Source organism: Phalaenopsis equestris, unplaced genomic scaffold (genome assembly GCF_001263595.1).
Source record: "Phalaenopsis equestris unplaced genomic scaffold, ASM126359v1 Scaffold001210, whole genome shotgun sequence".
NCBI classification, from domain to species: Eukaryota; Viridiplantae; Streptophyta; class Magnoliopsida; order Asparagales; family Orchidaceae; genus Phalaenopsis; species Phalaenopsis equestris.
The window spans coordinates 166120-193441 of record NW_018165649.1 but is presented as its reverse complement, the minus strand read 5'-3'; the positions used below and the strand labels follow the sequence as shown (position 1 = coordinate 193441).

Sequence of the window (27322 nt, the reverse complement as noted above, 5' to 3'; positions counted from 1 at the left end):
AAAATATCATTATTGTGCTTGAAAAAAAAAAGTGACAAAGTGGCATTTATGTAAAAATTACACTTTTAAGTGTTTGGTATTAAATGCACGAGAAATAATGGGCATGTACATTATACTTCAGCTATTTAACTTTAGTCCTTCAACACAAATCTTTATATCTATGCTAATACGTTTAATCGATTTTCATTCAAAAACCCCAATCACAACCATTTCAACTCTATATTTTCATACTTCAGCTATTTAACTTTAATCCTTCTACACAAAACTTATACGTTTCAACAATATTTATTCAATAAATACGTACTCCAATCTTTCTGATATAATTATTTCACTTATTTATACTCCATACAAAACTGTTTCAACAATTATTCAGATAGCAACTGCAAGAACCAGCATTGGCCAAAATTAAATTAAAAGAAAAATGGAATTTAACAGCTTCAGACAAATAATATTTAGCTGCATAATAGGGAATTAAGAATATTCATGAAGATTTACTATAAAAAAGTTCCTCGGGAAATATCAGCGTTAGAAATCCAGCAATTTAAAAGGCATTATACAAGCTCCAACAAGTCCAAAACTATGATACCAGAGCACAAAAATCTGTAAGAAGCATCAATTATCAATCCAACCACCACCAACACCACCACCACCACCACCAAAGGAGCGATGGTTTGGATATGAAGAAGCAGCTCCGGGTGCGAAGCCAAAAGAATCCGGTGGGATGTTAACCCTGGAAGGAAAGGGAATGCCGGGACTCATAGGTTGAGCCCTCAAATGGTTCATCTCATCAAGCTGAGGCGCATATCTCTGCATAGCTGATGCCTCTGGAGAAGGACTTAGGAACCTGTAAGAAGACGAAGGGTACAGACTCGGCTGCCCCAGTGATTGAGATCCCGAACCTCCCAATGAGTACCTGTTCCCTAAATCCGCATCGTCAGTAAGACCGTAAGATCTAATCTGTGTTCGTCCTTCTGGTTCGATCGGCCTTCCATAACCATTTCTGACTTCTTCAGCATGCAGACTGTAACTTCCGAACTGCGGCCTTGAATCAGTATCAGAGGATCTTCCGTAACTGTTTGAGACTTCGTCGCTTTGCAAACCGTAAGTTCTAGATTGCGTTCTTGAATCTGAATCAGGTCTTCCGTACCCATTTCTCGCATAGGGATTTGGGTTGAAAGGGTCTATAGTATTATAACCCCGAAGCCTTTCATCCGTGTAAGCCTCGGTTACAGATGGGCCATGGGGGCTGTTCATGTAGAAGCTATCCCTTTCTGCGCTGTTATACCTCCTAGGAATCAGATCTGGATCGTCATGGATGCTGGAAGGCCGCCCAACCGAAGAAATATTTCTCATCTCGATTCCGGAGCCAGAATATGCGCCATGACTGGTTCCCCTGTCAAAAGGAACTTCGAAGGCTCCCGACTTAGTCACAGAAAGATCTGCTGGCTCCCTTCTATCAGGTGGCGAAATGCTCACGCCATGTTCTGATGAGTTTCCTCCTTTCACTTTCTTAGGATGTTTTTGCTCCTCCTTAGACATTTCAGAATTATCCTTGCGCGATTCCGAAGATTTCCGCTTCTTGCTTTGCTCAGAATTTTTTTTGCCTGGGTCTGGCTTGTCATCCTTTCCCCCTGGAACAGCACTCTTCTTCTCAGGCCGTTCTTCTGAACGCTGCTGCTTGTTGGGAACTTCTCTCCCACTTGATTCTTCTTTCTGAACTGAACCAGCTTCCCTCTTCTTGGGTCTTTCCTGGATTTGTTTCTTTTTGCTGCCAGCTTCTTGCTGTTCAGGACTCTCTTCGTTCCGTTCAGCTTGAATTTGTGCTTCAAATCCAGAGGCAGGCTCCGAGGATGCATGGCCCTTCTGCTTTAGCGGCATGCTTTCTTTGTCCCCTTGATTAGCATCCTTCTTGTGCTTCTCTTCCGTGGTCCTATTAGCTATAGAAGCTTCTTCTCCGCTATTTGTTTGAGAATCTTTGTGGACGAGAGATGGTAGGAGCGTGGACGTGTGACCTTGAATCGAAGCTATGCTCTTGTGCTTTGATGTCCAGTCAGGGCGACTCCATAAGTAGAGAACTGGCGGTTTCACATTCCACTGCTCAATTTGCTTGTCATGCACATCGATCGAACCAGGTAAATAAAATGACTGGAAGAAGATAAGAGATCGGTCAAGGAAAATTTTACCATAAAAACGTCATTTTTCAAACTTTAAACTTTAAAGGAAGATTTACATACATAACACTTAATTCCTATGTCCATCTTATCTTATCTATGCATTGAAAAAATTATTCATTTTTTAAAGTTAAGAATAGTGATATTTTTGATGTGATATGAAAGATTTCGGTGGCATAAATATTAAAAAAAAAAAGTAAAATGCTAGGATAGGGGTGGTCTGTATATAAATGCCCCTAAAATAGAAAGAAGTAATAAAGTGGACACAGAATACCTTCCCAGAGAGGGTTGCGCGGTCCTCCCAGATCAAGTCATACTGTGGATTCTTCTGATCTAACCTGATAATAAGCAAGAAGGACTTGAGCAAACCGTACACTGAGATCAAAATAGCTTCAAGATGAGAGAGGAAGAAAAAAGCAGAAATTATGGACCTCCGAGTTTCTTCTGGAACAATAAGAATAAGAAGCTTTGGCTTGAAAGTAAGAGCTTTGTCTATAAATTGATTCGCCAGACGAGCATTTAATCCAAATGGAGGATTGAGGCCCATAATCTGTATTGAATGCCAAAAGTCATTAAGACACACATGAAGCCCAATATTACATTCCGCAGCAGAGATGTAGGTTTAGCAATTCCAAATAATACTTTATAAAGGGGTATAAAAAAACAAAAAGCTAGAGATATTTTTTCCTAAAAATACAGTCAAAATATTCAAAATAAAATACAATCTCCAACATAAATAGAATAAAACCATCCGCCCATTAAAAAAAAAAACAGTGACTACATAAAGCTATAGATAATAATAGTAATAGTAAATATTTCAAAATTCCTATCACATAATTGATAAGGAGAAGCTTCCAAAAACTTTAAAAGCCTCCTCAGATAATGTAGAAAAAGATATTCACCAAGATCATAAATTGCAGCTTGGCTCCAAACCAAACCGATGGAAAATAAAACCAAACTATATCATTCCAGTTTCGATTTAGGATGGGAAAATAGAAAATGTATAATTTGGTTTGATCCGGTTTTGTTTAAAATTTATCAAGTCAGTTTCGTTTGGTTTAATTTATGTATAATAGCAGCTATAAAGTGATCTGTATAGCCCAAAAATATGACCTCACCAAGCCAAAGGGATCACCACCGCTGGAGACGTGCCAGCCACGGACCTACAGGGCCAGCCACTTAGGTCGTATAAAAAGGATATTTTGCATACAATAGCACCCAAATCTGTTATGCACAACCAAACCTTGCCAGCCTCCCCCTCCAGTAGGCCATCCGCCTTGCTGCTCCGCCTAGCCATGGTCGGCCAAAATCTTGAAAACAGAAAATTTACATAGATAACACCCAAATCTTCCCACCTAGCTAGCTGGTCGGCCACCCACTGGCCATCACCTCCCCCTCCTGCTGACCGCCTTGCTGCTCTACCTGTAAGCCAATCGGGGCCAGCCACCTCTCAAACCAAAAATTTACGTACATACCACTCAATTCTTATAAACACATATAGCTAAAAGGTAGGTATTTATAAGCATATGCCCAAAACCTTCATCTTTACATATCTAACACTTAAAAATTTGAAATTTTATTCGTCATCCGGCCACCTGACGCCGACGAATCCAACAAGAAAGTACTCCAGAAGGACCGGTTCAAGCAGGAAAAAGACTAGAGTACCCCTCATGACCCTCCCCCTCCCCCTTTTTTCCTTCTATAAATAAAGAACCCCTTGGCATGTAAACGGATCACTTTAGGCTCTTTCTCTCACACTCATGTAGGGAGCTTGCTCCTCTTCTCCCTCAATTGTAACCTAGACTTCTGTGGAATAAAAGGGGTCGATGAGCCAGTGGACCATCCCTATTTGCCCCTGACGGGACAACCCTTGCTCTTTTTCTCTCCTCTCTTTCTTCACCACCCGAAATCCGGGTCTATTCCTTGGGCACAATCCAGCAGACAGATGTAGATTCAACATGATCTTATAAATGATAAATTAGAGATCAACTGCTTATATTTTAATTAGATGGGCCAAGGGGGTGTTTGCCTGCATCTTGGATTTAAGTTAAGTAGGATTTACTAAATCTGATAAATCCAGATTTATTAATCCAGTATTTTTAAATCCAAATTTGCATTTGGTATTATTTCAATTAAATCCAGTTAAATAAATAACACGTGTTTGGCATTTGCTTTCAGGATTTGAGGATACGCAACAAGCCACTCTTAAATCCACCTCAACATCAGATTTATTAAATCCGGGATTACTGTCACCCGAGAGAAATTTCTGGATTTAACTTAGGGCAGCATTAATTTGTGTTTGGTGAATTTACGGTAACTGCTAAAGTTAATACGCCTTAAAATATAACTGCATTGGGCGGCGTGAACTTTGAGCAAAAATCTAATCAAATGAATTTTAAAGTTTCAAACGAAACTAAATCAGACTAAAACCAATTTGTGGAAAATCTTTTATTTCCATGTGAGAATGGTCGTTTTATTTCACTTAACCAAAGGGCAGCATCAACAAAACTTAACAAAAGTGAAATAAAACAAGAATGAAATCACGTAATGTTTCATACCAATCTTGACCCAGTTGGTAATTCATCAGGTCGAACTGTCATCCAATCTCTCATCTCAAAGTTGAAATCATTCTGCACGACAGTTGAAGAGATCTTTTAGAAACTCGAGATACTAAATAATTGTCACTGTAGTAAAAGGATACAAAAGTACCAATAAAATGATAAAGTGTTGTATTAAAATCAAAGATATAAGGAAAAAAAAAACAGACGTAAAATTTGTGCTTTGCTGTTAGTTGATAACTTAATATTTGGGAAAAATATAAAAGTAAATTTGACATGACAGCTTTTCTTTACATAAGATATACCGCATAGCTGATATTGATGCAAAAAACAACGAAAATGTGAAAGAAACTTCGAAAAGTAGATAAATTAAACGGTAAGCAACAAAGTCCCTAGAAGATGGAAGATGAACTTTACCATATAGAGATTTGACAAGACAAAGGCCTGAATTTTCACAATATGCCCTCATTTTGTTCCAAATAGTATCTATTATACCAACAGCTTGGCAAACATATCCGAATCTCTTTAAAACTCCATCTCAAACCATTAATTTTGTAATGCCATAAAAAAATAAGAAATAAACTACAGTAAACAATAAACAAAAGTCGATGATGAAATAAATGCATCTCTACGATATCGATGTAGTCAAATAAAATTTAAGAGGCATTTACATACATACCAACCAATTCATATGTAATTATATATCAAACACAAACATTGATTTTTACATTTATACCGCCCAAATCTTTCTTACACTTATTTTTGAAAAAGTGAAATAAACCTTTTTTCCTGAGCGACTAAAAATTAACTTTTAGGTGTTAGATATGTAAATACATAAGAATTGGGTCTTATTTATGTAAATCTTCCAAAAATTAAATCTGCAGCTTGCTCCAAGTCTCCAAATCATGAGCGAAACGTTGAAATATTAAATTTTACTCATAACCATGAACATCTGAGCTATTTACCCATCCATTTCAAACCTTTGAAGTATCACGTGTTGCTCTGAGCGCATACACATATCAACTAAATGGTTGTTAAGACATATCATTCTCACAACTGAATATTTGTCATTCATAAAAAAGCTATGTAAAAAGAAAACATAACCGTCATATGTTAATAACTTTGTAGAGGTAGGTTGGGAAATTGAATGGTGTGTCATCTGAATGCCCAACCTTGCCGTTTTGGTAGCTTGAGAAAAAAAAGAATACAAGTCTAACCCTCTCTCTGCACTCATAAAGTTCGACAAGATTAGCAAGCTTAATAAAGTTAAAATTGAAGATAATTTGTAACCAACGCCAGGATTTGTAAAGAACTCACAATTTTGATCCTCAAAGTAGGTTATAAACGAAAGAGTGCACTCACTGAACAATTCAATGTTTCCTCATAGAATGCTTGTTTATGACGTTTATTTACAAAATTAAACAAATAAAGCATAATTTTAGAAGTTTGTCATACAATTAATTAATTAATTTGAACGCCGAATCACTTGATCATTTATGTTTTTGGTTTGAATATCAAATCACTTGTTCATTTATGTTCATGAACATGCTCATTTGTTTTTTTAATGAGCAGATCACTAAGAACACAATAAAAATTCAATTGATGATGGCATAGTTTTTTGTTTGATGACTTGTTCTATATTATTGTATTATTTTCTTCTATAATTTAAACATTTTATTTTTAATATTTAAGCTTCACCAAGCAACAAAATAACAATTAAGGAATAAATGAGGTCAATTTTTATTAAAATATATGAATTAAATTTTCTAGTAATCAGTCTACAGGTTCAAATTGTTAACATTAAAATTAAAATTAATTAGCTTGATTAATGCTCAAGTTTGGCTTAAATTTGATTAGAAAACTAACAAATATATTGTTGATATCCATATAATTGTGGGCTTTGAGAGGGAGAAATTATTCTTCCTTAATCATCCATTATTGCATTTTAAATTCTTTCCTTCTTATCATGATGATTTGAATTTCCCTCAAATTATATTAGGGTTAGCCTAAGTCATATATATTTGTTATTTGCTTGTATTAGTTCAATGAGAGAGTTTTTCCCTAAGAAAGTTCCTCCCGAATTTTACATGGTATCATAGCCTGGAAAAAAAGCTCTAGCTCTTCTCTGTCGAAGTATCTCCCTACAAGCCCTCCAACGTACGACAATTCTACCTCTAGCGACAACTGTTTCATCTCTCTCGTGAACATCCTGTGTCGACAATAGAGAATTTTTATCGCTGACAGAAATCCTGTGTTGTCAACAGATAGGATCTCTCTCAAGAGGAAATCTTGTGTCGACAACAGACAATCCCTACTGAAGCCCCATCCTACCAACACCTTCTTATGACCAAATACAGCATGAAAGCTGCTTCTTCATCCTTAGAAATTACTTATGTACTCAAACCTAGGATTTTTGGTTCTAAAGCATCTGAAATCTCTTCCTAAATCACCAATCACAACGACATGGTAATAATTTCCTCTATGGTCTCAATCTATGTTCATATGCTCTGTGATAAAGAAAAATATGATCAATTCTAAAATTAAAAATATCATCTCACCAAAAAAATCCTGCACCAATATTATCAATCCTAAACAACGGACATGAAAGATTGAAGATCACATGGTCATGTCATGGCTTGTAAACTCCATGACCACGAAAATTGGAAAGAAATTCCAAAACTTGGAAAGAAATTCCAAAACGACCAAAAAAAAAAAACTAAGATGTCACAGGGGAAACCTATTCAAGCTCTAACAATATCTTAGAGTTTTTAGACATTGAAACTAGATTGCATTATCTGTGACAGGGTGAGTTGGATGTTACTCAATATTTCAACACTCTCTGTAGATCTTGGTTCCAACTAGATATGTATGAAACATACACATGGAAGTGTTGATAACTCCTCTCTATAGCAAACTATTATTGCACAAAAGAGAACCTTTAAATTCCTTATAGGACTCAACAAGAAACTAGATGAAGTAAGAGGAAGAATCATGGGAACTAAACCTCTTCACTCAATTTGTGAAGCCATTGCTGAAGTACGAAGGGAAGAGAGAGAGAAGAAACTTATGATGGCAGGTAATCTCATTGCATCAAATGTTGTCACTCGGCATTATAGACTCGTAAATCATCTCAGAATAACAAATTAAAGGAGGAACAAACTGTGGTGTGAGCATTGCAAGAAGCTTGGTCATCTGACGCAAAAATATTGAAAATTTTATGGAAAGTCTGCAGATTGGAAGCCCAACAAAGTCGAAGGTGCTAGAGAAAATCAAACCAACACAACATCAAAGAAGACAAGCCTCATGAGCATATAATCCATTCAACAATGAACAACTTGAAGCTCTCCAAAAGCTTTTAGAACAATATTATAAGCCTTCTACCAGTCTTGTAACACATTAAGGTAGCCTTCCATTTGCATTTGTTGCTTTCAAAAAAAAGAATCAACCTTGGATAGTGAACTCTACAGTATCTAATCACATGATAGGTGATATCACTGTTTTCGAATACTTCACTTTTTTGCAACTACCAAACTATAGTTAGAATTGTAGATAGCTCCCTCTCAGCTGTGGAAGAAAGAGGAAGTGTGAAAGTCAAAAGATCTTATTCTTCAATCTATGTTTTATGTTGATAAATTTACCTACACTTTACTATCTACAACTGGAAACTTATTCGTGACATGAATTGTCACTAAATTTCACGCTAATTTGTGTCAATGTCAAGTGATGAACTCGGGGAAGGTGATTGAAAATGCTGACATGTGTCATGGATACTTCAAAAGAACTATCTCATCATTCATAATCCTTTGAGCAAGTCTTATATCCAAGTCTGTTTCTCATGAGATTCAAGTTATGCTATGGCAATTTCGACTTGAAATTCATAAACTATTATATTGAAAAAATCTCCTCATTTTTTTTATCAAAAAAAAAGTCTACTTTTTATCAAGGTGAAACTTGTTAACTTGTTAAACAAACTCGACAAGTGTAATCAAGCCTGAAATACAAACTAACATCTCTTCTCCATGACTCATGATAATAAATGGGGTGGTCCCTCAAAAATAAAAAATAAAAATGGGTCTAATTGTTTTGTCACCTTCATTGATGATCACACCAGAACCACTTGGATCTTTCTCATGAAGAAAAAACTAAAACTGTCAGCATATTTGAAATGTTTTACAACATGATCTTCACACAATTTCAGAGAAAAATTCAAATTCTCAAAACCAATAATGCAAAAGACTACCACAATTCCACTCTCAACCCCTATCAATTTAAAAATGACATCATTCATATAAGCTTTTATGTTGACACTGAGCGAAAGAACAAACTTATGCTCAAGATGACCCATTCAATTCTATTCACTAACAGTGTATCTAAACAGTTCTAGGGGAATACAATTCTCACATCCACTTAAATCATAAATAGGATGCACAGAGTGCTAAATTTTAACAAACCTCTCAAAACCAACATAAAATCCTACCCCCATATTCAGACTTACACCTCTAACCTATCACTAAAAAATTTTTGTCGCATCCCTTTTATTTATTTCCATCAACCACACCAGAACAAACTTAATACCAGATCAATCAAATGCATCTTTGTGGGCTACTCTTCAAACAAAAAGGGGTACACATGCTACTCTTGGGAAACACACAATTTTACAGTTCCATAAATGCCATTTTTTTCGAAAACAAACCATATTACCTTAAATTTGACGTTCAGGGATAGAGTTGGAGAGAGTGCCATTAAGAATCCACAAGCTCACCTCCCTTATATCCTTAATGAACTTAATATTGTCCCCACTATCACAAATCAACCTGAAAATGAACTTGCTACTCCAACTAAATCCTCCCACAGCTCCCACCAAGAACCAAAAACTCCCTGTACACTAGAAAGAAAATACCCAATAAGCATTTAAAGGACAATATGCAAAATGAAATGGAAATCACCAGAAATAACTCCACACAACCCAAGTATAAATATAGAAGTTGGGTCAACACATGCTGAGAACTAAGTGGAAGGAGAGCACGAATGCACAAAACACCCGACAGAAGAATTTGAGACCTATGGAAAATTATCCTCTTACAAATCTTTTGTTCATAATTTATAGATTTATACAGGTCCAAAATTCAATTAAAGAGGCTTTACCTATCCATACCTAGAAAAAAGTAGTGGAAGAGGAGATACTTGACCTTGAAAAAAATAATACCGAGATCACAAAAAGGTTGCCACCTGGGAAAAGAATTGTATGTTGCAAATGGGTATTCAGTATTAAATGCAAAGTAGATGGGAGCATAGAGTAGTTAAGGCTAGACTTGTAGTAAAATGGTTCACTCAGTTCTCTGGGATCAACTACTAGGACACATTTGTACCAATAGTAAAACTCAACATAATAAGAGTATTATTGTCATAGACTATTAACCAGGACTGACCTTTACATCAGCTAGTCATCAAAAATGCATTTCTTAACAGAGATCTTGAGAAAGATATGTATATTAAAATACTTTCAGGATTAAAGAACACACAAATAATGAACTAGTATTCAAAATAAAGAAATCACTGTATTGGTTAAGGCAGTCTCCCAAAACATGATTTGAAAGGTTCACTAAGACTATTTTTGTCAATGGATATTATCAGTGTCAGACTAATCACATTTTGTTTATGAAATCAAATTAAGAATGTATGATAACAATTTTTATAATATATGTAGGTGACATTATTCATACAAGAAATGGCGTAAGAGAAACTGAAACAATCAAAAGAATAATGACTTCTGAGTTTGAGATAAAAGATCTTGAAACTTTAAGATATTTTCTAGGAATATAATTAGCTAGATCCAAAGAAGGCATTGTCATATAGTAGAGAAAATATATCCCTCTTATTAAAAGCGACGGAAGCGTTCAGGTGCAAACCAATAGATACTCCAATGGATCCCAATCGACGGGCAACAAAAGGAGAGGATAATACCCCGGTTGAAAAAGGGAGATATCAATGACTTGTAAGAAAACTTATTTATCTTCCAGATACAAGACTCAACATTACACTTATGTGAGTGTAGTGATCCAACATATGAACAATCCAAATGAATGATCATTTAAAAGCAGTCTTTCGAATACTGAGCTACCTAAAGATAACTCCAGGATATGGATTGATATTCAAGAGAGCTGAGAACCATATCATTGAGATCTACATGGATGCATGCTTGGTAAGAAAACTCGCTGACAGGAGATCTAATACGGGCTACTGTTCATTTGTATGGAGTAAGCTCCATAACTTGGAAAAGTAAAAAGAAAATTGTGGTAGCAAGTATTGTCAAATTTGGATATCGTGCCCTAACCCTAAGGATTTTTTAAGTGATGTAGCCAAAAAAATAACTAGTGAAACTACACATGAAGAACGAAAGCACTATTAATATGCTCATTGATAGTCAATCAGCTATCAATATTTCAAAGAATTTAGCACACCATGATCAAACCAAACATATAGAGATTAACATACACTTCATCTCTAAGAAGGTCAAGGGAGGGGTTGTCAAACTAAGCTATATCCCTACTAAGTATCTGATTGCTGATATTCTTACCAAGACTCTTCCTCGACACCACTTTAGTGATCTCAACAGTATATTTGGAATGTATGACATATACAACCCAACATAAGTGTTGATATGCGTATAACCGTCAGCCACATGGGGCCCACCCCGATTTAGGAAACCATAGATTTGTTGCCACATTTGAGGGAGAAAAATCATTCTTATTTAATTATCAATTGTTGTGTTTTTATCTTTTTCCATCTTATCAAGTGTTTTTCCTTCTTATCATTCTTCTTTAGGGTTAGTCTGAGTTGTATATATTTGCTATTTGCTTATATTAGTTTAATGAGAAAGAGAACTTTTCCTCTAAGAAAGTTCCTCATAAATTCCACATATACTAAACAAGATTTTCAAACAAGGACCATATTTATACTAACACGAACTAGATAAGAAAATAAATGAACAAATTTAAACAATATAGTAGTCTGCTCAACTGGATTCTTTACAACTCTACCTTCAAGTGTCATTTTTACTATGACCTTCTATTACCCACATGCTTAAATTTCATCTTAGAAATGCTCTAGCTTCAGAAGTTATATTCTAGTCTTTCCATAGAGTAGACTCATAACCACTAGTTAAAACCTCCTAGTACACTAAGCCTAAACCCTTTAGAGGGAGGATACCCCTCCAATTTTCTCAAACCCCTCAATAACTAAATCCAATGCCAGAGGATTTGACAAAAAAAGATGTTTTTTTCAAAACAAAAAAGAAATTCTCAAATAAATTAAAACACTAAACCTTTGTGGAGACCCCATCAACGAAGAAAGTGAGTTCCATGCTGGTAAAGGGTAGCGGGCATGGAAGAAGAAACTAAAATGTTTTTGTTTTATATTAAAATTTATTGTTGTTTTGTTAAGAAAATAATAAAAATTAAGGTGACATGGTGGTGGAAGGCATGGAGCAAAAAAACTAGAATCGCTAAAATTAGAGATGGATGGTATGACTAAGAATTGTTGAAGGTAGAAGAAAAAATAGGAGATGAATAATACATAAATAAGTTGGTTGTATATAATGTAGGTTGGAAAATGCATCAATAAGATTAGAAAAAATTAATATGAAAGGATGAGCAAGGAAAAAAAAAATTTATTAGAAGACAACATGATTTTAACTTCATAACTACAATTGTCAACTAAGAATTTAGCCAATAAAAAAAGGTGGATATCGAGGGAAGACATTATAAATGTCTCTATATGACAATATCAAACAAATATTGAAACAAAGCTGTGAATAAAAGCTAGTTTTGCATAATTGTCTCCCTTACAAAAAGGTACTCCACAAAATAAAAGAGAGTGAGAAAAGAGATGGCAAATAGCGCTGAGTATAAACTGCTATGTTCCTAGTGATGGTGGTTTGGGAAGCCATTTTAAAAAGACGGTCAATTAGATCACACATGATCATGATTTCGATATCAAAAAAGGAAAAGATTAGGGGTGTCAAGGATGTTAATATCAAAATCGATGACATGGAACCTCCTCTCAATGTAAAGCCATATCACAATAAGGCCATGCTTATATTGTTGTAAAGTCGGCAGGTCATGTCTAGATATAATTTGAACTTAAGCACCTCAAATATAATTTTGAATGTGTCAAACATGTGTAAAACATGTCATACATATAACCCATCAAACACAAACGTAATAGTTATCATAAAAAAGAGAGAAAATCTGGACCATTGAATGCTGATGGATATGGTCAGTAAATCTAGGAAACCTTATTTGGTTTTGCCAACCCTAGCAAAAAGAAATATATTGAAATAGCTTTGGAAAAGTTTGTGTATAAAGTTGAGTTTCATTATTATGGGCAGATAAATTAATAAAATAAGAGCCCTCTTAAATTGTGTAGTTTAAGAAATATCGTTGATTTAAAATCAGTACTACTGTAATTTGCATAGAAATAGGAACAATTACTGAAATTAAATCAATCCAATCTCCAATAAATCCTCCTCCACTTCCCCTTTTCCTCTTCATCAGTCGCTACTTAATGTTGTTGTTCCAGATTTCTTCATGATGATTGAAATGAGTCACTTTTTTGTGAATTTACTTATACGCTATCGTTTTTTTTTTAATTTCAATTTCACATAACTTATCATAATTTTATGCTTGTGGAACTTCTTTATGTTATTTTGCAGCTAATAGATGTCAAATACACAAAAAAAAATCAAAATGCGCGAAATAACGTCGTTCGGCGTAGTCACCATTGACCTGGGCATGATCATGCCAGTTTTGGGCGTGACTACCACCAGACGTCCAAAATTCAGATTTTGAGTGATTTCATGTCTGTTTTGGACCTATTGACGGATTTGGAGAGTTTGGACGCTTGTTTTAGATATCTAATGTAAAAACTAAATATAAAGACCTAGTGTCATGACAGAACTGTTTCTTGGCATCTTCTTGGTTTTTGGGAGGGAAGAGAGTTGGAGACGGTTAGAGAGAGATTTTGGAGAGTTGTTTTCCCTAGGATTCTCCTTCTCGCTTGAGGAAGAGGTCCTAATGGTGTTTTCCACCTTTTCCCTTGTTTATTTTCTTATATTTTTGTGAGATTATTGTATTAGAGAAGAATTGGCAGTTGTGAGAGATGGACAAATTGTGTTGTAAGTTCTTACCTTCAGTTTTTACTTGCAATAATGATTTCAATAGAATATTTTTTCTGCATTCTCCCAAACATGCGTAGCTAAATTTCCTTTCCCTCTCGTATGATTCATGGTATGTGATTTTTGTGATTTTCTCGAATGATTACTTTTCCCGTATCGTTTTTTTCTAAAAAATCAGGGTTTTTTCGTTGTTGTGTTAAACATAAAGTTTCATTTACTGTTGATCTGATCAATTAAGATGTTAACATATTTCATGATCCGTGGCTTTCATCCGTTGCACAGAAGAATGAAATGCTTAATCACAAAAGCCGAATAACAATGGACATATTTTATCTGATTTTGCAACCTAGAAAGGGGATTAAAAAAATCCGCGGAATGTCGTGGAGATTTGTGAAGTCTCAACCTCACGGATTCTAGCCTTCTTTTGACTTAGACATAGGCATAAAGAGGATTTTCTAACCCTGTTAACAACTATCACATAGGAAAAAGTTTAGGAAAATCACGAACTACCACATCAACTAAATCACAAGGGTGTGAGGCTCACATACTTTGAATAACAGTAAGAATTATCAGCCGTTGTTTTCTGTCTTTTCCGAACACGTTATCTTTTCTTTTCGCTTTCAAGTACGATTTTTGGAAACCAACTTCTGTTTGTGATCACACTAAACTATATTTAGGAGTTTAGTAAACTAGAGATTCGCCACGCAAAATGATTCTTAGCACATTTCTTCCAGAAGTGACACACAAACTACTTGCTGTTCAGTAGGAAAGGATCCCAAAACAGAAAAGAAACTTGCCATCCAAAACGTTCCAATAAAAAAAATGAGAAAACATTCAGGGGCCTCTATTTTGATTAATAAATCATTAGGAATCCTTTATAAGAATTTTCAAAAACTTTGCCTATCCACGATAGCCACTTATTATAGATTCATAGCATAATGATAAAAGGTTAAACATTGAATAAACTAGAACCAGGGCAATAATCCTTCATGAATCATTCAAACAAATAAGGATATCAAGGTATTAGTGAACTGCTTCTTATAACAAATGTATATAGAAAATAAAAAAAATGGGAGAGGAGTTATCATATGAAAGGCTTTGGTCATAAGGAGACATAGTATGATGCAACACTAATGATTGTATACGCAAGACGACAAGCAATAGTTCACATGCAAAACAAACACTTAGAGAGAGAAACTTAACATTTGTTCACAATTGCAAATCTATTCTCAATCACAGACCTCACTCAGGCTATTATGATGGCAGTGGCAAAAGAATGAAAGAACAAAAGAGTGGATAAACCAAAAAAAACATTTAAAAAAAATTCCTATTTCTCCAAAAACAGCAAGAAATGAGAAAAAAATATAAGCAATACTCCAGAATTTTTCCCTTCTCGTAAAACCAATGCATCTTGTAAAATTCCCTTCTGAAACCATTCATGATCATTATTTAGGCATCATACCATGAAAAGATCCAAGAAATTGAGGCCGTTGAAGTTTTGTAAGTACAAGCATTTGACAAAGAATGCTAATAATGCAAATTCTCCAATTTTACTGTTGAAATTAAAAATCAAATTAGCAGAAGTCAACGGTGAAGACAACTTGTAAATCAAATGTCAGACGGTAAATATGGGGGTCAAAAAAAGACAGTAAGACTGGCATGGTCTGTCAATCATAGAAAGTTTTTCCAGAAGACCAGATTGGCTGGCCAACCCAAGATTGAAACTTATTTTGGAATTAATTTGGATAAGTTAAAATTTAAATTTGAGTTTGCTTGTTTGTGTGGTCAGTTTAGCAGGGATAAGGTTCCCCTTAAACTGAGGAGTTAGTTTTAAGAAAATAAAATATGCCTGGAAACTAGATTCTTTCAGTCACTTGCCTATTCTGAAATGAATTAGATAAAATTTCTCTCAAATCCTTTCTCCTTTCTCCTCTTCCGCGCCCTTGACAACTGGCCAAACAAACCAGTATGCCAAACCACTTGCAAAAAAATTGCAGAAACTCATAAGCAAATAACAGCATAAATTACAGTAATTCAAAGCAAATTTCAGCTAACTAATTGCTGTCCAAAAGGAAAGAATCGAGATGAAACTTGCCGTCCACAGTAAGAAGAAAGAAAAACCAGAGAGAATACTATCTACAACACGAAAAATACAATAAGGCACATGTATTTTGATTATAGATCATTAATGTTCCTCTAAAAGAAAATTTCTATACCTTTTTCTATTCATTCTAGCCTCTTATTGTTGACATTAATCATAACAATAACAGGTTAGAATCAAATTAATGTGACACACATAACGTTGTTATCTTTTTTCTTACATTGTTGTTGATTGATTTTGCCCTAATTATTTAACCAAAATAAGAAATCTTCATAGTGATTTTAAATAAGCAAATAAAAATTGTACCTGAATAATTTTATAGCGAGTGATATTTTTTAGGTTAACAAAAAAACATAAAAAATATCAGAAGCTAAGTATGCAACAATAAAATAAGACTTATCTTTTCGCATTGATTTCTTTTATTTTATTTTATTTCCTTTTTCATTTGAGTGATGAGACCACAACAAATCACGTATATTAGCAAATTCAAAGAAAGAATCTACCCTGATTGCCCAACTTTTATAAGCACTTGAGTCACAAATACCACAACGAATCAAGTATATCAACCAAATCACAAAGTAAATGATAGACCTAAATTTTAAAAAAAAATTAAAAAGAGATCCAAATCATATATACATTTGAAGACCATGATTTCTACCTGAAAAAGATCACCCAAATAAAACCAAATTACAAGTTTGTACTTGATATTTCATGAACAAAAAACTGAGATGTGACAGGAAATCAGACGAAAAAGACTAACAAGCTATGAAAATAACTTCAATAAGAACTTGGCCTCTGGCCATGAATCACAAGAAGCACAGCAGTAGACTGTGTCATCAAATCACAAAGCAATGAATAGATGCACGATAAGAATGTGAAGATTACAATTTTTACTAAAAAATATCAGCCCAATGATTAAAGAATACATGAATACCCTTGATTCTTCATGAATAAAAATATGATTTACAAAAGCACAGACTAGCGAAATATGAGATGAAAAACTGTAAAAGATTATGAGGATAACTTGAATAATAACCTGTAATTCGGTCAGGCAATTCTTAGTGAGAAGAAACACGACAACCAAATAAATCAATAAGTTCACAAAGAAAATGAATAGATGCACATAATAAAGCACAGATCTAACAAATACTTCAGCGGATCACAATTTCTTCACAGATCCAAACACACACTTCAACGGAAAACACTTCTTTAAAAATTTTTTTAAGAAAAAAGCTGCAGAAATAAAAAAATAGAAGCATGCAATTCCGATTTCACTAACTGGAGTGAACATATTGACGAAGCTACATAGTATCTCAAAAAATTTGTGTAAACATTACCTTGGCTTGAAGAATGTCATAGTTCTTAAATGAGCATTTCTTTGAAGTAGAATCCAGCTTTTCTTTCATCAGAATACTGAATTCATTTGCACCGCAACAGAAATCGACTATCTGCCAAACACATTTAAAATTCTTTCAATAAATCAATACATTGAAAGTGGAAACCAAAACCCCAAAACTAAAACCATTTTCTTAGAATATTCAATAGAATACTTAAATTAACCAGTGGAATATGATCACGCAGAATTCTTCACTACTCCAAGCAGTTTAAGAATTGAATTAATGATGAATTTAGTAATCAAAGAGTCCACATATATTGCTGTGTGTCATGGTGAAGATAAAGATAACATTCAGAGACAATTTTTTGGCTATTTAGTTGAAGAAAGTTCCAGCTACAAAACTTTGATACCAGGTCCTGTATATCAAAAGCTTTGCAGGTAAAAAAGTATATATGTGATTCCTACAGCAGGGGCCAATTCGTTATTTTAAGTTTTAATTTGCCGAAGTGTTCTTCCAACATTTATAAAAGGAGTGCACGGCCATGAGAATACTTTAAATGTGAAATTAATATGGTGTCCAAGCCAGTAAGCCCATATAAGCAGAAGTTCGGTCTACTTTACAGAAGTACTAGGCTCATGAATTTTAAGTAACCTTTAAAAACAACAAATACATATTCATTGGAAAATCATTGCCAGAAAATCATTCTATGGGATAAAAGACAATGCCATAATAATTTGGAGCATGTGGATCACACATAATAAGCTTTATGTTCTGAAACAAACAAGAAAATCTAACTTATTCTATGGTATAACCATGAAATGCTGAATAGGAATAAAGCAGGAAAAAAAAAGTACATTGGTATCAAACCAGCCATGATATCACAAAAAACAAACTTTCGAGTAGCAAAAAACCAACCAAACAGTTCCATGTTAACGAAAAAAAAGAAGTTATTGCTGATCATCAAACAACGACTGAACAATAGCTCGTCATTAATGGAATTACTCCATAAGCCTTGATAAATTTCATGAATTCTCTAAAAACATCAACTATATCTCCTAGTAAATTATACAAAATTAGTGGATCCTTTTACATGGTTGACATGCTTAACAAGAAATAGAAGAGGACATGTGCATTACTACATCGATAAGAATGTTGTAATGCTTGGGAAAAAGAAGAAACTCTAACAGTCACTAACTTTGACAACTAAGACTAAACAATATTCCGGTTGAAGAAAAAAAAAACATTTTAACAGCGCTGCTTTGAGTTCATAATAACATCCTGCTAAAGCCAAAAAAGAGAGATTTTTATATAATCAAGTTTAAAAAGGCAACATTGGGAGGCAAGACGTAAGCCTCCTCGAGACGGATCGAGGCATAAGCTTCAGGAAAGAAATAAACTCATACAATTAAAAAAAAAATCATACCTATGTTATAACCCTTAATATGTTGATTTAATTTATTATCATAAAGACAAATCATAAATCTTAATATTAAATTTTGATATAAAATTAGAAGTTTGAAATATGATTCTAGGTAAGCAGACACTTAAACTTTTATAGAGTTGAAGATTCATAGTAGCCTCATCTATAGTTTCATCATCTTCAAAATAATTTTCATATTTATTATTATCTAATTCGATCTCTTTAAGATATTTTATGAATAACAATTAATCTGAAATTCAAAATAATTTAAAATAAAACAATAAATTAATAACATAATCAGGTAATCAGGTAAATTATATTTTGAATTTTTTGAGGCATTCAATAAAATATTTATAACATAAATATACAGTCTATTATTTACATTCTCTGACCAAAAAAGAGTTTATGTACATGAACTAAGTTTATTATTGACAAATCTCACACCAAATTTTTCTTATTTACATTCTAATTTGTTGTTCTCTTGGCAGGAAAGCTTCTGTCGAGAAAACAAATTCAAACAACGAAACAGCCCATTAGAAAAAGACAAAACAAGTGTTCTATACAAGCATTACAGAAGTATTCTTGTGCTACATGATTGTCAAAAGAATTAATAGTTCAATAAATATTTTACTTAAGCATACGTCATAAAGCACAATAATGTCCATTAATGTACAAAAAAACTTCATAATAGATTAATCTTTACATATTAATGTCTCAGGAAATGAAAGTCCTTGAACTTGTTTTACTCCTTTCAGAAATGAAGGGTTTTCAAGGATTTAGTAGCCAGACTAGTGAAAAAGCAGCTCCCTTGTTGTTTTCAATGACATGAACCAAACAGTCAAAGCAAGAGATGGCAAAATACATATGAAAGGCATTTCTTATATCCATGATATTGGTTGGGGACGATTTAGGAATTAAATCTCCTAATGCAACAAAGATGTTGTATTGCACGTCAAAAAAAAAAAAAGATAAAATATGATATGCTTATATTGATGAACAATCTCTTTATGAAAAAACTACCCCAAATGATTTAAAATTCAGTTGTTATAAATTATGTTCCTTCACAGGTTGCATGATGAAATTCTATATTTCAAGTTTCATAAACATTTACTATTAACAAATTCTCTGAGATATTGAAGCTACTTAGTTCTAATTATGAGGTATGTTCAAGGAGTTTGTATGCCACCAAACCAAAAATCAAAGATAAAATCGATATTAGTCTAACCATGCCTCAAAAGAATAACATCAATAAACAATTCCTTATGAATTGAGTTATCAAATTCCTTGATCAATCCGCAAACTATAGTAGATATTAATAACTCAATTTGGTGAACAAGAATAAACTCAATTTTATCATAGGTTTGGGGTTGGGGTAATATATCATGGTCAATTGTCTCAAACTGACTCTTGTATAAATATAGGTCCATGTTTAAAAATATGGTCTGTTGTAAATGTAAATTTATTAGACATAGACTCATAATATAACAACAAAATATTTCCCCATCAAAAACATTTTCAAATGAATATTCATGAAGAACAATTTCTTCAATGAGATCAAATTCAACCATACATAGTTCTATAGTGGTGTATTCAGAAAAGATGACATCAAATTGTGAATCACAAGTTTGATAACCCTAATAGAATGTTCAAAATATGCTTCAATATTAAAATATCTAAACAAAACACAATAATATTTTGCTTAATTGTAGCCTAGTTCATTCATAAACTCTTGCCTGAGATCTTTAATAAGATTAATTGCATTAAAATAATCTAAAAACAACTCGTGTAGCTAGAAAACAAGTAAACCTGGCGAATAAATAAACACACTAGGAAGTTAATATTTCTCACTTCTAAATTGATTATGCAATTTTTCTTATAGTCATCACATGATAGATCTCTCTCTTTAAGTTTACATTTCTATATCAACCTAAGTTGATTTGATTTACATGCAACACCGTCAAAATATATGACCATTACTCAATAATTTTGTTTCAGCAACATTTCATTTTAAAAATCAAAACTTGCTAAGTAGATAAAATTGCAATAGAGGACTTAAGTTATTTATCTAACCTATTTAAATTAGCATACAAGTTGAATTTCTTGATGAAGTAAGCAAAATCCTTCCTCAATCAGCTCACTACAAAGTAGAGTCAACCAAAGCAAAATTGCCTTGGAAAAATACAGAACAAAATGAGGCAAAAAAGATTAAGTCACTCTGACAGTCATAAACAAATCAAAATAAACTTTGTGGTTCCTAACGATCAGACTTGCTCAGAATTCAAAAATAAAATAAAACAATAATAACAATAATAATAAAAGCTTGCTCAAAATTCAAAACTAAGGAAAGATACACATTTACATATATTTTGAGCTGAATCAACATCAATAAATAAAGATTTTACCATGTCACCCTCTTGTACATACCACTGGAGCTTATCAACAATCTGTGTACAAATAAAAGCCACGCAAAAATTAGATAACATGAATACGATCAGATAACAGCATTCATTTTAAGGAAAAAAATTCAGGTCTCAATAACCACACTATTGCAACAGCAACCCTTCAAACTTTTACACAAATAACTTATCATGAAACTCTAGATATGCCTTGTGGATCACAAGTACTTCATGTCATTTAGGCAATTGCTGAAATTAAATAGAAAAAGAACATATATATTGCCTCTACTTGAGCATAGTGTCATCCACAATGTTTAAAATTCAAATGCAGATAGCATTCAAGTAAATCCCGCTATCGTATGCCTTGTAAATACAACTTGAACAAATATTGTAAATCCAACAATTGTAAGCGGCTATTTGGTTGTAATTATCTACATGAAAAACCCAAAAGCAGTGAAAATTTAAACCATGTTTTTGAAATACATAGTTGCTCGGTTGATTGGAAAATAAATAATCACATAGTTGTTTAGTTGGTTGTAAAGTGAATCAATAGTTTTGATACACACACACACACACATAAATCCATATGTATGCATACATAGGGATCTTAATATAAAAAACTAACAAGTGCCAAAATAGGAGTATCAGATGACTGAAGTGCAACCCAATTTTGTTTTTCCTTTGCCTCTAGTTCTAAGAAAGGAGCCAGCCAATAAATTGGTCAGATGAGTGTCATTGCCAGTAGTGACCAATGTATTGCCCAATAGATTCCCTAGCTCGAGTCGTCCTTCGTTCTTCTTCTTCCATCTCGTGTAGACATGTCATTCCTCATCCGAAGATTGGCTCACCTGATCAGCAGAATGGTCTGAAGTGTACAGGATATGTGTAGGTTGTTGAACATTGAGGCAATTCCTTGTTGTACTAGCTAATCTTCATTCGGGTCGAAAGAGCGCTCTCGTGAGTCTTGGCATGTAAGTGGTGTTCTTCATCTGGAACTGCGATGTTGGAAAGAGGTTCGGATTGCACCTTCTTAGCAAGGGTGGTAGATGGCTTATCTTTAGCAATATTCGGCCTTAGCTGAGGATGCAAACGACAGCAAATAGTAGAACTGTGGTCAAACATACTGCAATGAGAGCAATAAGAAGGATGTGGTTCTACTTCAACATTTTGCCAATACTCGTTGTGAATAGTGTCAATCTAAATCTCATCCAGAGCTGGTTGAGATACAAGCCACAGAGGGTCTAGTGACAGCAAGCGTAGGACTATCCACCATGAGAGGCTTACCATAGGCAGTTGCTAAAGAGTAGAGGATTTTCATGTTGAACAGACGTAATTTTAACCCCGAAAACTTTATCCAGACAGGAATGATAGGAGACTCCGCTTTTGGATCAAAACTGACAATACACTTCAGAATTTTCATCAAACGATTGTCAATCTTGATAACTTTTCGAGAAAAAATGCGAGTGTAATCTGCATCATAAGATAGCTGAATAAGTATGTGTCTTTCGTCAAGTAGACCAATGTTCCAACTGCCCATAGCTTCATAGCATCAAACTCTTTCCTAATGATCTCCAGTTTTGGGTGACCATAAAGGAATTTCCCCAGTAGAGCAAAACGTCAAGAAGATGCGAGAGTACCGGTTTCAATCTCTGTGAGAATAAATGCAGGTTTCCCATTTTTTTTCCAAGTTTTTTAATAAAAGTATGATCACCTCCACCTTCAAGAACCTCGTGAAAAGTTTCTGGAATATTGCAGGACTTACCAATAGCAAAACCAGGCGTTGAACCAGGAGGGGAGGCATGAGCAAGAATGGATAAGTCGCCGGCAAGAGCATTTGCATAGGAACAAAGCGTTGAGACTATCTCCCTAACAAGATGGTCACGGTTAGGAGAGAAACAGTAGCGGGCCGCAAAGACGCGAGCAAACCTCGGGCTCGATTCGTCTGAGCGAGACAGCCGCAGGGAGAAATGTCGTCGACTACGGGAGATGACTGCGAGCAAAAGCGCAGGAGAGATGCCGAAGACGACGACGACCGGACGATCCTCGTCGACTACGAAGACGCTAGAAGCTTTCGAACTTCAACAGGAGAGACGTCGAAGACAAGGAGCTACAGCTACGTTTACACCGTCGTGGGAGACGCTGAAGAGAAACGAAGAAGTCGATAGGATCACCACCGGGAATAGTCGCCATGGGGCGAAACCCTAGCAGAGCGTGTCGTTGCCGACGCCATCAAAAAGCAACTAGCTGTAACCAGAAGGACTTAAAATACGACATACATACATATACATACACATATATATACATATATATATATATGCATTTTTCGCTCCTCTGTTTTCGTAGAGCTTCGTCGAGCTGCTCTCGTATGCGGCCCCGATCGCGGCTCGTATTGGACTAATATATGTATGTGTGTGTGTGTAGATGTATCTATATATACATTCTTTTTAGAAAGCCCAAAAGCTAATAAATTAATTAGATAGAAGGATACAGATGGATTGTGTAGGAAGGCCCAAGCACGACACCGTGCCCACACGATAAGCACAAGTTGTTCTAAAACGAGTAAATATAGAAAAATACATGAGAGACCTAAGGAAAAAACAAAAAAGTATCAAAATATGTAATAGCATGTAGCTAGAGAGCAACCCAATTATATCTTGTCTCTGCCTCTAGTTCTAGGAAAGGAGACAGCTAATAAATTTGTAAGATAAGCTTAATTGCAAGTAGTAACCAATGTATCATCCAATAGGTTCCTGAGCTCGAGTCGGCCACCATTCTTCTTCTTCCTCCTGGAATAGACCTGTCATTCTTTATCCGAAAATTAGCTCACATGATCGGTGGATTGTTCTAAAGTTTGTCGAACATGTGTAGGTTGTTAAACATTAGAAAAAAATACTTGTGGTACCAGCTGATCTTTTATTGGATCAAATGAGCACTCTCGTGTGTCTTGGCATGTAAGTGAGCTTTATTCAATAACAGTGGGTGATAAAAGCACGATTGGATCTTTACCTGTAGTATGGTGTTCTTCATCAAGAACTGCGGTGGTGGAAAGATAATCGGTTTGCATCTTCTCAATTGGGATGGTAGGTAGCTGATTTTTAGTGATATCCAATCTTAGATGAGGATGCAAACGATAGAAAATAGTATAATTGTGGCCAAACATACTACAATGAGAACAATAAGAAGGGTGTGGTTCTATTTCAACCTTTTGCCAATACCCATTGTGAATGATTCTAATTCATATATCATTTAAAGCTGGCTGAGTAATATCTCTCTCAACTAAAACACAAGTCACAGAGGGTTTGGTGACAGCAAGCATAAGACTATCAACCTTGAGAGTTTTATCGTAAGTAGTTGCTAAGGAGTAAAGAATTTTCAGGTTAAACAGATGTAATTTTAACCCCGAAAACTTTATCCAAACATAAATGATAGGAGACTCCGCTTTTGGATCAAAATCAACAGTTCACTTCAGAATTTTCATATAACGGTTGTCTAATTTGATAACTTTCCGAGAAAAAATGCGAGTGTAATAGGCATCGTGAGATAACTAAATAATTATATGTCGACCGTCAAGTAAACCAATATTTCAACTGCCTACAATAAATATATCTATATAAATATACATATATATACAGTATCATCAGAAGGTGATTTGAGTTGCAATCATTATAATGTTCTAATAAATGGGAAAACACGTGGTTACTTTTCTTCTCAATTGATAGATCTCAGAAAGATAAACTATTTAAGACATGGGAAAACAAATTTTCTTGAACTCACTGAATGATTGCGTCATGCTAAACCGACTCCTTGGACATTTTGTTGTGTGCGAAGCGAATTCATGATATTTCTAAAGGTTTAAAAGTTATTTGGAGCTTCATCCCGAGGGAAAGTAACCATCCTGCTAATTGGCTTTCTAAATCTGCCTCTACCTCTAAGTATGATGTTATTGATGTTGTCCCTCCACCCCTTCTCAAAGTACTCCTACATGGTGATGGCTGGGAGCTTTCTTATCTTAGTTGCAAATCTCTTTTTTTCCTTTTTTTTTTTGGTTTTGTTGGTTTAGTTGTACATTTTGGAGATTATTTGAATGAGTTGTAATCTCGGCTTTGTGGTTCCATAGGTTTTCTTTTTAGATGTGGTGTTTTTTGGGGCGGGGCCTACTGGCCACCTTTTGTAATTAATTTTGTATCAATATTTGAGTGTTTTGAGGTTTAGCAGGTGGCCACCTTTGATTTATTATTGTATCAATAAAACTCCCTACTGGTTTACTAATATATATATATATATACATATGAAAGCCGAAAGACTAATATATTAAATAAAAAATAGGGTATAGATAGATTTTGTGAGAGATCCCAAAAATGACACTCAGCCCACACAAAAACCACCATATCAAATAGTTTTAAAAAAGAAAAAATACAGTCTAAAAAAATAAAGACCAAAAAGTGCCAGAATAGGAGTATCAGGTAGTTGGAGAGCAACCCAACTTTGGTTTGCCTCTACCTCTAGTTCTAGGGAAGGAGTCAACTAATAAATTGATCAGATGAGTGTCATTGTCAGTAGTAACCAATATATCATCCAACAGATTCCCTAGCTCGAGTTGTCCTCCGTTCCTCTTCTTCCTCCTCTTGTAGACCTGTCATTCTTCATCCGAGGATTGGCTCATCTGATCAGCAGAATGGTCTGAAGTTTGCAGAATATGTGTAGGTTGTTGAACATTAGAGACAACTACTTGTTGTACCAACTGATCTTCTTTCGGGTCGAAAGAACACTCTCGTATGTCTTGGCAAGTAAGCGGGGTTTCTTCAATAACAGTAAGTGGTATCAGCACATTTGGATCTGTACCTATGGTAAGGTGTTCTTCATCTGAAACTGCGAAGTTGAAAAGAGAATCGGATTGCACCATCTCAGCAAAGATGAAAGATGGTACAGCAAAGATGGTAGATGGCTGATCTTTAGCGATATTCGGCCTTAGATGAAGATGCAAACGATAGCAAATATTAGAACTGTGGCCAAACATACTACAATGAGAGTAATAAGAAGGGTGTGGTTCTATATCAACCTTTTGTCAATAACGGTTGTGAATAGTGTCAATTCATATCTTATTCAGAGTTGGTTGAGTGATATCTCTCTCAACTAATAGACAAGCCACAGAGTGTATGGTGGCAGTAAGCGTAGAACTATCCACCTTGAGAGATTTACCGTATGCAGTTGCTAAAGAGTTGAGGATTTTCATGTTGAACAGATGTAATTTTAACCCTAGAAACTTTATCCAAACTGGAATGATAAGGGACTCCACTTTTATATCAAAACTGACACTCCACTTCAGAATTTTCATAAAACGATTGTCAATCTCGATAGCTTTTGAGAGAAAATGCAAATGTAATCGGCATTGTGAGATAGCTGAATAAGTATATATCGACAGTCAAGTAGGTCAATGTTTCAACTGTCTAATAGTTTCATAGCATCAAACTTCTTTCTAATTATCTCCAATTTTGGGTGACCATAAAGGAATTTCCCCAGAAGAGCAAAACGCCAAGAGAACGCGAGAGTACCTGTTTTATCCTCTCTGAGAATATATGCAGGCTTCCCATTTTTTTCCAAGTTTTTTAATAAAAGTGTGATCACCTCCACCTTCAAGAGCCTCGTGGAACGATTGTGGAACATTGTAGGACTTACCGATAGCAAAACCAGACTTTAAACCTGGAGATAGGGCACGAGCAGAAATGGGCAAGTCGCCGGCAAGGGCATTTGCATAGGAACGGAGCGTCGAGGCCATCTCCCTGACAAGATGGCCACGGTCAAGACAGAAACAGTTTGGAGGACTACAACGAAGCAAGCAAACTTCGGGAGCTGTCGGGCTCAGTTCGTCTAGAGCGAGTGAGATAACCACAAGAAGAAATGTCGTCGGCTACGAGAGACGACTACGAGAGAAAGTGCTGTCGTCAATGGAATCAGACGGCGACGGCAGTAGCGATCCTTATCGACAACGGATATGACTGGGAGCGCTCGACTTCAACTGTAGAGATAGGGATCTGCACCTACGTGAATGTCGTCATGGGAGACGCTGAAGAGAAGCGAAGAAGCCAATAGAATCACCGTTAGGAATCACCATGGGGCAAAACCCTAGCAGAGCGTGCCGTTGTCGACGCCATGATATATATATA

At 34.9% G+C, this 27322-nt stretch overlaps 1 protein-coding gene across 2 annotated transcripts in view; it reads right to left on the bottom strand.

The window, feature by feature from the left end:
• Positions 1-464: 464 nt before the first annotated feature.
• The window catches only part of LOC110033526 (protein ENHANCED DOWNY MILDEW 2), a 94614-nt gene continuing 67756 nt past the window's right edge, over positions 465-27322 (bottom strand). For both annotated transcript variants that reach the window (XM_020737542.1, XM_020737541.1), the window contains exons 14-19: positions 21165-21206; positions 17343-17453; positions 4730-4801; positions 2603-2721; positions 2446-2509; positions 465-2145 (exon numbers count right to left, since the gene is read on the bottom strand). In XM_020737542.1, coding sequence (XP_020593201.1) covers positions 613-2145; positions 2446-2509; positions 2603-2721; positions 4730-4801; positions 17343-17453; positions 21165-21206 — 1941 coding nt within the window. In that variant the 3' untranslated portion in view covers positions 465-612. The remainder of the gene's footprint in view (positions 2146-2445; positions 2510-2602; positions 2722-4729; positions 4802-17342; positions 17454-21164; positions 21207-27322) is intronic.